The sequence below is a fragment of the Phascolarctos cinereus genome, unplaced genomic scaffold, assembly GCF_003287225.1.
Source record: "Phascolarctos cinereus isolate Bilbo 61053 unplaced genomic scaffold, phaCin_HiC Scaffold_5;HRSCAF=322, whole genome shotgun sequence".
NCBI lineage: Eukaryota > Metazoa > Chordata > Mammalia > Diprotodontia > Phascolarctidae > Phascolarctos > Phascolarctos cinereus.
Genome location: NW_027555958.1, coordinates 322152159 through 322164756, shown reverse-complemented (window position 1 = coordinate 322164756; position 12598 = coordinate 322152159). Strand labels below are relative to the sequence as shown.

At 38.7% G+C, this 12598-nt stretch overlaps 1 protein-coding gene across 1 annotated transcript in view; it reads left to right on the top strand.

The window, feature by feature from the left end:
• The window catches only part of NUP210L (nucleoporin 210 like), a 135141-nt gene that overhangs the window by 105812 nt on the left and 16731 nt on the right, over nucleotides 1–12598 (top strand). The window contains exons 30-35 of the mRNA XM_020991696.2: nucleotides 214–388; nucleotides 1197–1372; nucleotides 2138–2355; nucleotides 4142–4278; nucleotides 7151–7277; nucleotides 7704–7853. Of these exons, the coding sequence (XP_020847355.1) occupies nucleotides 214–388; nucleotides 1197–1372; nucleotides 2138–2355; nucleotides 4142–4278; nucleotides 7151–7277; nucleotides 7704–7853 (983 nt within the window). The remainder of the gene's footprint in view (nucleotides 1–213; nucleotides 389–1196; nucleotides 1373–2137; nucleotides 2356–4141; nucleotides 4279–7150; nucleotides 7278–7703; nucleotides 7854–12598) is intronic.

The following is a 12598-nucleotide window of genomic DNA, read 5'->3' as shown; positions in this document are numbered from 1 at the left end:
AACTTTTTAAACATACTTCATAAAGGCATTTTGTTTTGAAAACTTCAGTGCAGCGTAAAGATGGACTTTCACCTGAGGCCGCCAGACGTCCTGGAAATGGGATAACCTTCTAAGTGTGCAATCTTAGAAATAATCCTAAAAAAACTTTTCTCATTCCCCTCTAGTTGAAACACAACCTAACTGAATCCTCCATTTAATCTGCCTCTACCCTAGGGAAGGAGCTGCCTTTGTAAGCTCCAGGGTTCTCAGGTGTTTCCCCAATTCATCTGTCATCGAGGAGGATGGCCAAGGACTCTTGAAAGCTGGTGCTATCGCAGGTACTGCTGTAGTAGAAGTCACTTCTCTGGAGCCTTTTGGAGTCAATCAGACAGCCATAACTGGGGTCCAGGTGCGTTCAGAAACATTTGCTAAAATGCTACATGACTGAATAGCCTTAAAACTGCATAATAGCTGATCATATCTGTTTAGGACTATAAGCTTTCTTAGTATTTGGTATTTTCCTTAGAGAGTGTGGTTAAGTAATCAGGACAAGAGACTGATTCTGGCAGATGTTGTCGACTGACAAGTGGCAAGGGACCAAGGTAGTTATGAGGACCTACCAGCAAGCCAACATACCACAAGATCCATTAGTTTCATCATAAACAGCTGTAGTGAAAAATGTTCTTTGACTTTTTTTGTCTCTATAGCCCTATTTTGTCACATAGTACCTGGCATACGGTAAGCACTTAATAAATATTTTCTGAATTGAATTGAAAGGGTAAAGCCATTGCCTGAACTACACTTTTGTCATTAGAATCACAGAATTTAGATCTAGAAGGTCATCCAGTCCAACTTCCCACACAGTTCAGAAAATACCTTGATAGACTCTCATTCAGTAAATATTTACAGTGTATAGACTGTGTAAGGCTTTGTATTATGGAGGCTACAAAAATGTATAAGACTTAAATATCCCTGCTGGGCCCTCAGAAAGCATCCAGCCTTTACTGCTAGGCTGTTGTTATATAGCTCTAATTGTTAGAAACTCCTTTATGACTTGGAGCCACAGTATTTACTGTCTCTATATGTAAGGTATTCAAGCTGTCCAAGCTTGAAGAGCAGTACCACTCATTCCTCTTTATGTGTCTCTGTTTTGATAACATAAGCCCACCCTTCTACTTCCTGTTCCCTACTGCTCTAAGAAGCTTTACCTCCCACAGGTAGCACCAGTGACATACCTGCGGATGAATACCCACCCCAAGCTCTACACTGCTCCAGGAAGGGTCCTATCGGCATTTCCACTGGGCATGTCTCTCACCTTCACTGTCCAGTTCTATGACAGCATTGGAGAGAAATTCCACACACACAACACACAACTCTACTTGGCCCTGAACAGGTAGGGAATTCAGAACATCATTTAGTCACATGCTCAAATTCCTGTAAGTTTGTTCCATGTTGCACAGCAACCCAACTGAATTCCTTTTCATGTTACTTACTTAAACTCTTTTGTGTGAAGCTAGGAACATGACCAAAAAGACTTAAGGATTTTAGGATGGTATTTTAAGTAGAAAACTCTTAGAATGAAGTAGTTTGCCAGGTCCCAGTGCTTTTGAATTCAGAGGGATCAGATGTCCAGGATTCCTTTTTAAATCTTTACTCAGTAAATTCTACAATATCTTTATCAAAAAGCTTTTATTGACCTCGTATGAGTACTGCTATGCTGGATACCATGTAAGGAAATTTTATTTGTTCCTTAACATCTACTTGTTTACACTCTAAAATGTTAAAATTCCTTCTAAGCCCTGGGCCACTAAATCCCATGTGGTACCATCCTGCCTCCTAGAGCAGGATGCTGCTCATCCATTTTTAAAGATGTTACCTTCTATACACAGCTTGTGCTGTGTATAGAGCACTGGGCCTGGAGACAAGAAGTCCTGAGCTCAGCTTTGACTTAAGACACCTACCAGCTGTGTGACCCTGGACAAGTCATTTACCTTTGTCAGCCTCAGTTTCCTCAGATGTAAGATGGGGATAAAAATAGCACTTACTTCCCCACTGTTGTGAGGATCAGATGACATATTTGTAAAGTACTTAGCACGGGGCCTGGCCCATAGTAGGCCCTTAATAAATGCTTGTTCCTTTCTTCTGTATCTACTTTCAGAGATGATTTGTTGCTGATTGGACCAGGGAATAAGAATTATACTTACATAGCACAGGCTGTTAACCGGGGAGTGACCCTTATTGGGCTCTGGGACCAGAAACACCCAGGCATGGCTGATTATATCCCTGTCACGGTGGAGCATGCCATCGAGCCTGATACCAGGCTTACTTTTGTTGGAGATGTCATCTGCTTCAGCACTTATCTCGTCAACCAGGATGGTTTGTATCCCCTTCCCATTACACTGAGGATTAAAAAGTGGCCTAACTCTGAAGGCTTTTTCCCATCTAATGCAATCCAACAAGCATATTTAAGCTGCTACTACATGCAAGGTACTATGCCTCTAGAACCATGAGTGCTGGTATTTCTGAGTATGGGACTAGAGAGTGAGTAGGCATAAACAGAATCACCCCTTTCTCTGTGTTTTGGGAATTTCACATCAACTGGTACTTCTCATTTCTCTCTATAGCTACTCAGTCTATGGCATTTATTAAATATTTGTTACCATGCACAATGCCTGGCACATAATTGGTGTTTAATAAATGTTAGTTGGTTGAGTGAATGAGTGAATAAATGACAGTACATAGATAGCCCTGTACTGAATTTTACTAAAAGCTGCAGTCACTGTTTTGGCCACTGCCCAGCTACTTTAAGCAAACGAACTTATTTGTCATCTCTAACATGCCCTGCATCCCAGACAGTGGGCATACTCTGAGAAGAGTAGTAACTAAGGATGTGTGGTAGAGAAATAAATTCTATGGGCAGCAGTTATATGATCCTAATTTGAAAACTTGGCTTTGCATGTATTGGATGTTATGGAATAAAATTGAAAGCTCAATTTCAATCAGTCTTCATTTTGATAGAGTTTGGGCTCTAATGGAGGCATACTATGTTCAGCAAAGAATTTCTAGGTTAAGAAGTATCATTGAGTTAGATGAGATCACAACAAAATGTTTTTCTTGTCAAAAGAAGGGCCTATCTAGCCTTGCTTGGCTCTCAGCAAATCTAACATCAGACCTTAGGTGGGAGGATGGTGGCTCTGTGTAGGCTTTCAAGAAAGACTGGAATGGGGTGTAGTTTTGACTCTTCCTATGGGAATTCTGTGTGTCCATATATGCATTTAGGAAAAGCAGTGTGATGAACTTGGTTTAGCAAGGGCTCTATTTCTAACATTTAGTGCAAAGAGAGTTCTTTTGGGTCCAGATCAAATCTTAGCCCCTCTGAAAGCTGAACTGCCCATGACAATTAATTAGGACCAGTGGGCACAAGTCTGCTTTTAGATTAGAGAGACTGTGATTAAAATACTTCTGTAATAAGACAATCATAGATTCCTAGAAGTTGGTGTCTGTTCTTAATGGACAAGAGGCTTCTTTTATCCTCACTTATTGTGCGTGTTGTGGAGTTTCCCCTATCTTCACAACTCCTACTACTCTGAATGGGTAAACCAAGTGGCCTTATGCCAATTTATGTCATCTAAAGCAGTTTTCCATATTCCTTCAAGTTCTGGAGATTTAAGGTAGAGTATACAAGCCAGATTTTCTGCCAACCCCCTCCTTTTTCCAATTTTCCCAGTAGTTAAATGGAAAGGCTTAAAGCATGTTAGCCTTTGACAGTGTCTGAAAAAGTGTAGCTAGAGAGCTGTCTCTGGAATGCATAAATACCCTTTCTTATCCTTTGTTTTGGAGAGGAAAGGGGAGAGAGAGCTTCTCCAGGTCACTAGCCTGCCTTATTATCCTAAAGGCCAATAGGTCTTGTTTAATTGGGGGGGAGGGGTAGGGAGGAGGTAGATAACCTAGTCACAAGAACAAGGTTTTCAACAAAATAGAGTATGTCTTTCCGGAGGGGAGATGTATGTTCTGTGCCTAAGAGGTCTTTGGATCTAGAGCCTCCTGTATCGATTCTGTGAATAAGGTACTGGGATCAAGGTGCCCAGAAAGGGTTTTCTTCCTTTGAGGTACATCCAGGGCTAAAGCCAAGGGGCACTCTCTTTTTGATTATTTTTGCTAGGTGAACCTGGAATATGGATGATTTCAGCTGACAATATTCTACAAACAGACATCATCTCTGGGGCAGTAGTGGCCAGGAGTCCAGGAACAGCAACAGTCTTTTATGACATTCCAGGAGTAGTGAAAACCTATCGAGAGGTAAATCTTTAAACACCAGGGGTTAAGAGACCAAAGTGATTACCACTATGTGCCAAAATAATTGTTGTTGTTCATCCTTTTTCTTGAAGAGAGCCAATGACATCATGAGGGTGATGTCTTAGAGTCCAGTGGCAAGACAAAAGTCATGACTGGCAATGGCCCTGCCAAAGTTATATATACCATTGATACCACCCTATCCAGAAGAAACCCAGTCAATATTATCTAATATTGGGGGGGGGGTTGTATTTTTATTGTATTTGTTCCAGAGAAAGTATACTCCTCCACAGAAACTTTAAGCAACAGAATTAGCACAGTAGCCAGAGTTGAGACCCCTGGCAGAAAAAATGGAATGATACAAAAAAACAGAAACGTGAACAGAGAATTATAGAAACATGAAACAGCCATATGGTTAAGAATCTTACCTTCTGGGATACAATAGAAATGACTTGAACTAAGGAAACTGAGCTGAACATTTTTATTATAACAATTAGACATTTGTTAGCTTACTGTTTTTATTAATATTCTTCTTCCTGATTCATTTGATTTTTTTTAGCTTTTATGCTTAGGCCAGTGGTTTAGCTCTTCATTTTGTAGGCAGCAGTGAGAGCTAGTAAAAAAGGAACTAGGCAGAACTTAGACTAGTCCTTCTGACACTAATGAGTTTGATATGCTTAGGCATGTGAGTTAACTTCCCTGAGCCCTAGTTTATCTATACAATTCATGTAGTGGAATCCTAGGAGCTTGAACAGACCTTACAGGTCATCTGGTCCAATTTCCTGATGTCTGCTGTCATGAGGAAAACATTTTGTAAATTTTACAGTGCTAAAGAAATGTGAGGAGTTGATGTTGTTATTGGAGTATCATAACATCCTTGAAGGTAAGAAAGAGGAAGCACTTTAGGTTTCTTATACTAAAATGCCATGTAAGTTAAACAGATTATCGTCACCATTATTACCATTGTCATCCATTCAGTTCTTTCATTCATTAGAAAAACATTTGAATGCCCACAGTATAAGGTAATACTACATTGAGGAATGTAACACAAAAGAGAATAAGACATAATTCCTACTCTCGATGAACTTAAAGTCTAGTGGGGTTAGGGCACAGGGGAAGTGAAACAAGATAAATGCTCAAAGAATGAGAATGTAAGGTAGAATGTGATATGAGAAAATTATAAAGCACTATTGAGGCTTAGAGGAGGGAGAAATACTTTGCTGAGGGGAAGATGAAGGAAGTAGCATTTAAATTAAAACTTGAAGGATAGAGAGGATTTTGACAAGTGGGAATGGTGGGTAGGGGAAAACCTTCCAGGCAGAGCAAACAGCATGAGCAAGATTTGCTTCTAGAATCAAGTGTTGTGTGATCTTGGTAAAGGTTAGCAGGCTTTGTGGTGACCAGTTTTGTGGTTCCTATAAAGGTAATTTGTAGATAAAGGAACTGATTTTTTTTCTTAAGGATAAAGGTGATACTAAATATAATTGACCTTTTTATATTTACTTGTATTCTGAACTTAACAAACATCCAATAAAATGGGCATTTTTATACATATATATATATATATATGTATGTATATATATATATATATAGTGGAACAAAAAAAAGGATTATACATGAAATTGTAGATTTGTTTTATACAGTCTGCTTTTCTTTTTAGGTATATAAAAAATTCAGTCTGTAGTTTTAAAAGCTGCATTGATTTATGTCTTTCTGGCCTTCCTTCTGATTTCTTCTCTGCATTAAAAAAAAATCCTCATTGACTTGCTTTTCTTTTCCTTCTTTCCACCTTTCTTTCCTTGCACCTTCCTTTCTTTCACTGCCCTAATCCTATTTCCCTTTGCCCTCCTACTTAGTCAAGAAAAATAAATCCCATATTATCTGTGTCCAAAAATGTTTACCTTATTCTGCATCTTGAATTCTTTATTATATATTAATATCCTTATTCTGCATCACCTCTTTGTCAAGAGGGAAGTAACATGCTTCACCATCAGTCCTCTGGAATCACAGTTGATTCTTGAATTGATCAGAGTTCTCAAGTCTTTCCAAGTTGTTCTTCTTTATAGCATCGTCATTGAATAAATTATTCTTCTAGTTTGGCCACTTAGCTATGAAATCAGTTCATACAGCATTCCCTCAGTTCTCTGAAACCATCCAGTCTGTATTTGTTATGGGACAGTAATATTCCACTACATTCATTCACCAAAATTTGTTTAGCCATTCCTCAATAGATGGACTCCCAGGGCAGCTAGATGATGCAGTGGATAGAGTACCAGCCCTGGAGTCAGGAGGACTTGAGTTCAAATCCGGCCTCAGACACATAACACTTACTAGTTGTGTGACCCTGGGCAAGTCACTTAACCCCATTGCCTAAAACAAACAAACTAGATGGACTCCCCTTTTGTTTCCAGTTCTTTGCTACTACACAAAGAACTGCTCTAAATATTTTTGTGCATATGGGTTTTTTCCTCTTTCTTTGATCTTTTTGGGGTTATTGTCCTGGTAGTGATATAGTTATGTAGTTTGCTGATTTTAGGGAGATAATTCCAAATTGCTTTTCAGAATTACTGGATCAGTTCAGAGCTACATCAACAGTCTATCATGTGACTGATATTTATCTGACAATTGAAAGATTACAAAGATTTCCTTTACATACATTACCTTATTTGATCCTCACAATGGCCTTAAGATGTGGGTATTAGGTTTTCTCATTTTTCAGATGAGGAAACTGAGGCTCAGAGGGGTTATATGACATACCCATGGTCACATAGCTGCTAATAACTATCAGAGGCAAAATTCAAACCCATATCTGCCCTGAGAATGAATGTTCAAACAGAGGTTTATGGAATCCCTGATTTCTCCTTTGGTTTGGTGACAGGTGGTTGTTAATGATTCTTCAAGATTAACTCTCCACTATGACCCCAAGACCTACCTCACCAATACCCCTAATTCAGCTGTATTCAGTCTGTTCATCACTGCGGGCAGGAGTGGTGTCAACCTCAAAGGTCAGGAAGGTGTCTCTGGATCTGTGTGAGTGCCCCATCTTTCCTATCTCACCCTAGTTGTTCTTGCCTTTGAGCAGATAACCCCAAATCCCTTTACTCTTCTGTTCCCTTCCCTTTACCTAGGGTGAGTAAACAGGTGAATAAACAAGTCAGAGAGGGTTATCTGTCATCAAAATAGGTGAAGGAGGGAAGCTATGGAATCTTTCTCCCTAGAGATATGACATACAGCTGTTTGTCTTGGATAGTTATAACCCTCCCTGAAGGCAAGAGGTAGAATAGAAGACATTTGAAAAATTATGTTTTGTCATCTTTCCTTGGCTATGTTTATTTCAGCGATTTAGCATCAAAGGAATATGATTCATGTCTATTTTTTCCCTATAAAAATAGGGTTAGCAACTTATTCATTCATCTCTTTTTGCTTACTAGGTTCCTGTACCCCAACTCAAGCCTTTGCCATCACAGAAATTCTTCTTCCTGAGACTCTCATGCTGTGTCATCTCCAGTTTAGTAATACAATACTAGACATTCCAGCAAGCAGAGTTTTCAATGTTCATTCAGACTTCAGCATTGATAAAGGTAAGCTCTGCCAGTTATAGTCAGTTTTCCTCTTCTGTTTACTTCTTCATATAAGTTGTCACCTCCTCATTGAATAGAAACTACAGTGTTCCCCAGTATCATCTGAGGTACAGCAGCTAGCATAGTATTCAATTAACATTTTCATCAAAAACCTACATTGTGGAACCTTAATGCACATTATTCATATTTAAACTCTCCAGCCCAGCATCCAAGGTCTTTGTACTCACTGTCACCTCTGTCTCACTAACCTCATTTTTTGTCCTCCAAAAGCAATTAGTGGTTCCAGTGTCTTTGCCTTTGTACTTGCTGCTCTTTTTAATAGGATGGCCTTTCTTTACTCCTTTCCATTAATCCATATCCCTCATTTCCTACAAAAATGAGTTCATTTCAACAAGTATTTGCTAAATACCAACTACATACATAACCTGTGCTAAACAATGAAGGGGAAACACAGAAATTAAAGATAGCTGGCAGCACAGTGGATACAAGGCTGGCCCTAAAATCAGGAAGTCCTCAAATCCAACCTCAGATGCATAATAGCCATGTGACCCTGGCCAAGTCACATAACCTTTATTTGCCTCAGTTTCTTCAACTGTAAAATGAGAGTAATAACAGCACCTACCTTACAAGCACAGTGCCTGGCACATAATAGGTGCTATATAGATGCTTATTTCCTTCTCTTATTCCCCATGTGCTCTAGTTTGTACCTCAAGTGTGTGTGTGTACACACATACATATGCATATAAACATATGTGGATATATATATATATGATACATACAATACCACTAAAAAGCAATATATGATTAAGTGCCAAAATGAGTGATCTAACTAGTAAGTGTTTTAGGAATTGGAATAGGAAAAAAATCCACATTGGAATTGGCTAAGAAGATGGTATTTGAGAATGGAATTTACATTTCTTAACTTGGCTTAAAATACCAGTTACAAACTGGTTCCTGACCAGGGATGGAGGGGAACAAAGGCTGATAAGAATGTGTTACTTTGCATTTTGCAAATCTCATTACTAGGACCTTTAAAATAAAAAGACTTGAGGAGGGAGAAAAATGCCTGTGTACTTCCAGGAAAATAAATACTATAGAGTAGCTAGGATAAAGAAAGAATAGCAGAAAAAAAAAGAGAGAACTAATGAACTCTTGAGTGCAAACTAAAGTATAATTATCTCCCTTTATTTTTCTGTCTTTTTTTTTTAAATATGGCTAATATGGAAATATGCTTTGCGTGATTTCACATGTAGAACTGATATATTGTTTGCCGTCTCAGTGGGTATGGAAGGGGGTTGGGGAGAAGAGAATTTGGAACTCAAAATTTAAAAAGAAAAGAATGTTTTAAATAAGTAAGTAGCAAATTAAATATTTTTTAAAAAGAAAGTAGTGAAGACATGCAGAATTTCATGAGAAACAAAACTCAAGAAAGGATCCTGAATAGTGAAACCTATGGCTTCAAATAGCCACAATACAGATGATCAAATTTGAAGCAATAGGCAAGATCTCTGAGCCAGAGAACTGAATGCAAGGAGCCAAATTTGACCTAAGAGGTGTCACTGAGACGAGGTAGCATGAACCCCATGACCAAATATGGCTCTGGGAAGGGTCTACCTTGCTCAAAAGAAACAGGATAGAGTAAGGGGAACTGGGCAACATTATCTATTAAAAACATTTACTCATGTGAAGAAAACTAGGAACCGCAGTGGGAAAACTTGATGGAGAACATTTGGGTCAAGATCAGTGAGGGAAGAAACAGAAGCAGTTTTGTCATAGCATGTTACAGATCACCTGAACAGAAAGAAGAAATAGATGAATATCCCAAGCCTGGAATGGAGTCCTGATCTAGTAGTGATGGGGACTTAATTATTCCAGACATTTGTTGGAGCTCTCTCTCTTCCAAAGGCAAACGGCTATCAACTTCTTAACTTCCCTGAATGATAATTTCATCTTTTAGAAGATGGAGCAGCCAACAAGGGGAAATTCTGTTCTATATCTGATTCTCAGCGACAGGAATGGAAACAATGCAAACCTTACAGGGGAAGTAACTACTCCCTCCTAGAGTTTGTCATCAAGTTGGAGAGGAAATCCAGGAATAATCTGACGTGCACCCCAGATTTTAGGAGAGAAGATTTCAAAGGGTTTAGAGAAAAAGTTAGGTTTCTCTGAGCTAAAATTCTGCAGGGGAAATAAACTCAGGCAAGATGGGAAACTCTAAAAGAATGAAATTCTGAAGCCACAGAAAGAAACCATTTGGTTGACAAGGAAAAACATGAGGCTAACAGTTAAGAGAACAGTAATATGAAAGTAAGGCATGCTTTTGTAAAAATAATGCTAGGAGGGGCAGCTAGGTGGCACAGTGAATCCAGCTCTGTTCCTGGAGTCAGGAGGACCTGAGTTCAAATGTGGCCTCAGACCAGACACTTGACACTTAGCTGTGTGACCCTGGGCAAGTCACTTAACCCCAATTGTCTTGCCAAAAAATAATGATGATGATGATGATAATAATAATAATAATAATGATGATGATGTTAGGAATGCTAAAGTTCACAATAACCTGAAGCTGATGAGGACAATAAGGAAAACCAAAAAATTCTCTTTTTAGCTATGTTGGGGAAAAGAGAATTTAAAAAACTTGTTGCTTGAGGTAGAGAGAATGATAACTCACAACAGAGCTGCTTATTTATTTTGCTTCTGTTTGCATTAAGCTGCCCTTTATGAGTTCAAGTCATCTGGCCCAGATTAACTACATTCTTAGATCACAAAAGAACTAGCAGATATGAATGCTGAAAGGTCACGCAAAACACCAGAGGTACTGCAGGAATCAAGAAGACCAAATGCCCCCTCCCTCTTCAGAAGAGAAGGAACAAAATAGAATCTGAAAACTATAGTCTGGTGAACTTTAGCTTCAGTTCCTAAGAAATTCTAGAACAAATCATTGGGATGATAGTTATCAAACATTTAGAAAAGGTGCAGTTTCTTAAAGAAACACTGTGGCTTTATGAAGAACAAGACATTCCAAATTGACCTATTTTCCTTTTTGAGTCTGCTAGATCAAGGCATACAGTAGATATAGTTTGGCTAGGTGTTTAGCAAAATATTTGTTACATTATCTCATGCCATTCTGATGGGAAAAAATAGAGAGATGTGGGCCAGATTGAGAGTACAATTTGATAAATTCAGAGCTGGTTGAATGGTTGGACTTAAATAGTTAATAGTTCAGTGTTACCTTGGAATGATAACTCCAGTGAAATGTCATTGGGTCTGTTCTTGGCCCTGTGCTGTTTAACCGTTTTGATGATTTGGATAAAGGTATAGATAGTATGTCAGGTGAGAACCATAGCTAATACATTGGGCTAAGTAATTAGTATGCAGGTCACTTCCCAGCTTGACATACAAGAGCATTGAATTAAATCCAACAAAATGAAATGTAATAAGGATAAACATTGATTCCTATGCTTGGATTCAAAAAACATCAAAAGATGGGGCATGCATAGTTAGAAGTTTGCCTGGAAAAGATCTGGGTCAGTCATGTCAGTAATAAACATTCCTAAACACTTAACCTATGCCAAACACTGTGCTAATTACTGAGGATACAAAGAAGGGCAAAAATGGGATCCATGCCCTCAGGGAGCTAACATTCTAGTGGGAGAGACAATGTGCAAACAATTATTTAGTTTCAAGATATATACAGTAGAAATAGGAGGTAATTTCAGAGGGAAGGCACTAGCAGTGAGGTGAACCAGGAAAGTCTTGTGCAAAAGGTGGGATTTGAGCCAACTTAAAGGAGCCCAGGAAAGCCAGGAGGCAGAAATCAGAAAGGAAAGCTTTGCAGGCATGAATAAAGGCACAGTCAGGAGATGGAGAGTCATGGATTACAAACTCAGTATGGATCAGGGGTGCGTGTGGGATCCAAAAAAGCTAATGTGGATCTTAGGCTGCGTTAACAGAGGCATAACTTCCAGGAATCGAGAGATATTTGTATTCTTTGATCATTTGTGCATTGGATATTGAATTATTGCCGAGATAGGCTTTTATCAGTTCCCTATACATTATCTTATTTATTATATTTATAAAAAATAATTTTTCAGTGACAACTTCAACAAATATTTATTAAATGGTAACTGTGGGCAAAAGTACTATGCTACCTTCTGAAGAAGATCCAAAATTCAAGTAAGAAACTGTGGCTTGAATTTACTGTCTGATGAGGGATAAAACACAAACATAAATAATAAATAACTACAGTAAACAATATTATATAATAAATGAATCAGAGAAGTACAAAATAATAAAATAAAAATAAAATAAAGTAATATATATGAGGTCTAAGGGGGAAGATATGGGAAGATTGGGGATGTTTTCATGGAGGAAGTGGCATTTGAATTAGAATTTTAAAGGGTCAATCATGAAGCATTTTATTAAGCACCAGCTTTTTGCCAGATATGATGCTGGGTGTCGGGGATACAAAGGCAAAATGAAACAGTCCCTGTCCTTGAGGAGCTTGCATTCTATCAGGCATCTGCAAAGTAAATGTAAGGTGATTTGGGTGGAGATGCCCTAGCAGCTGGAAGATCAGAAGAGGCCTCCTGTAGAAGATGGAATTTCAGCTGAGCTTGGAAGAAAACAGACAGGATTTTGAGAGGCAGGGATAAGAACAGTCCATTCCATGAATGAGGGCCGGTCTGTACAAAGGCGTAGAGATGAGAGAGGACTGGTCGCTTAGGAAGAGCAGCAAGAAGTCCCTC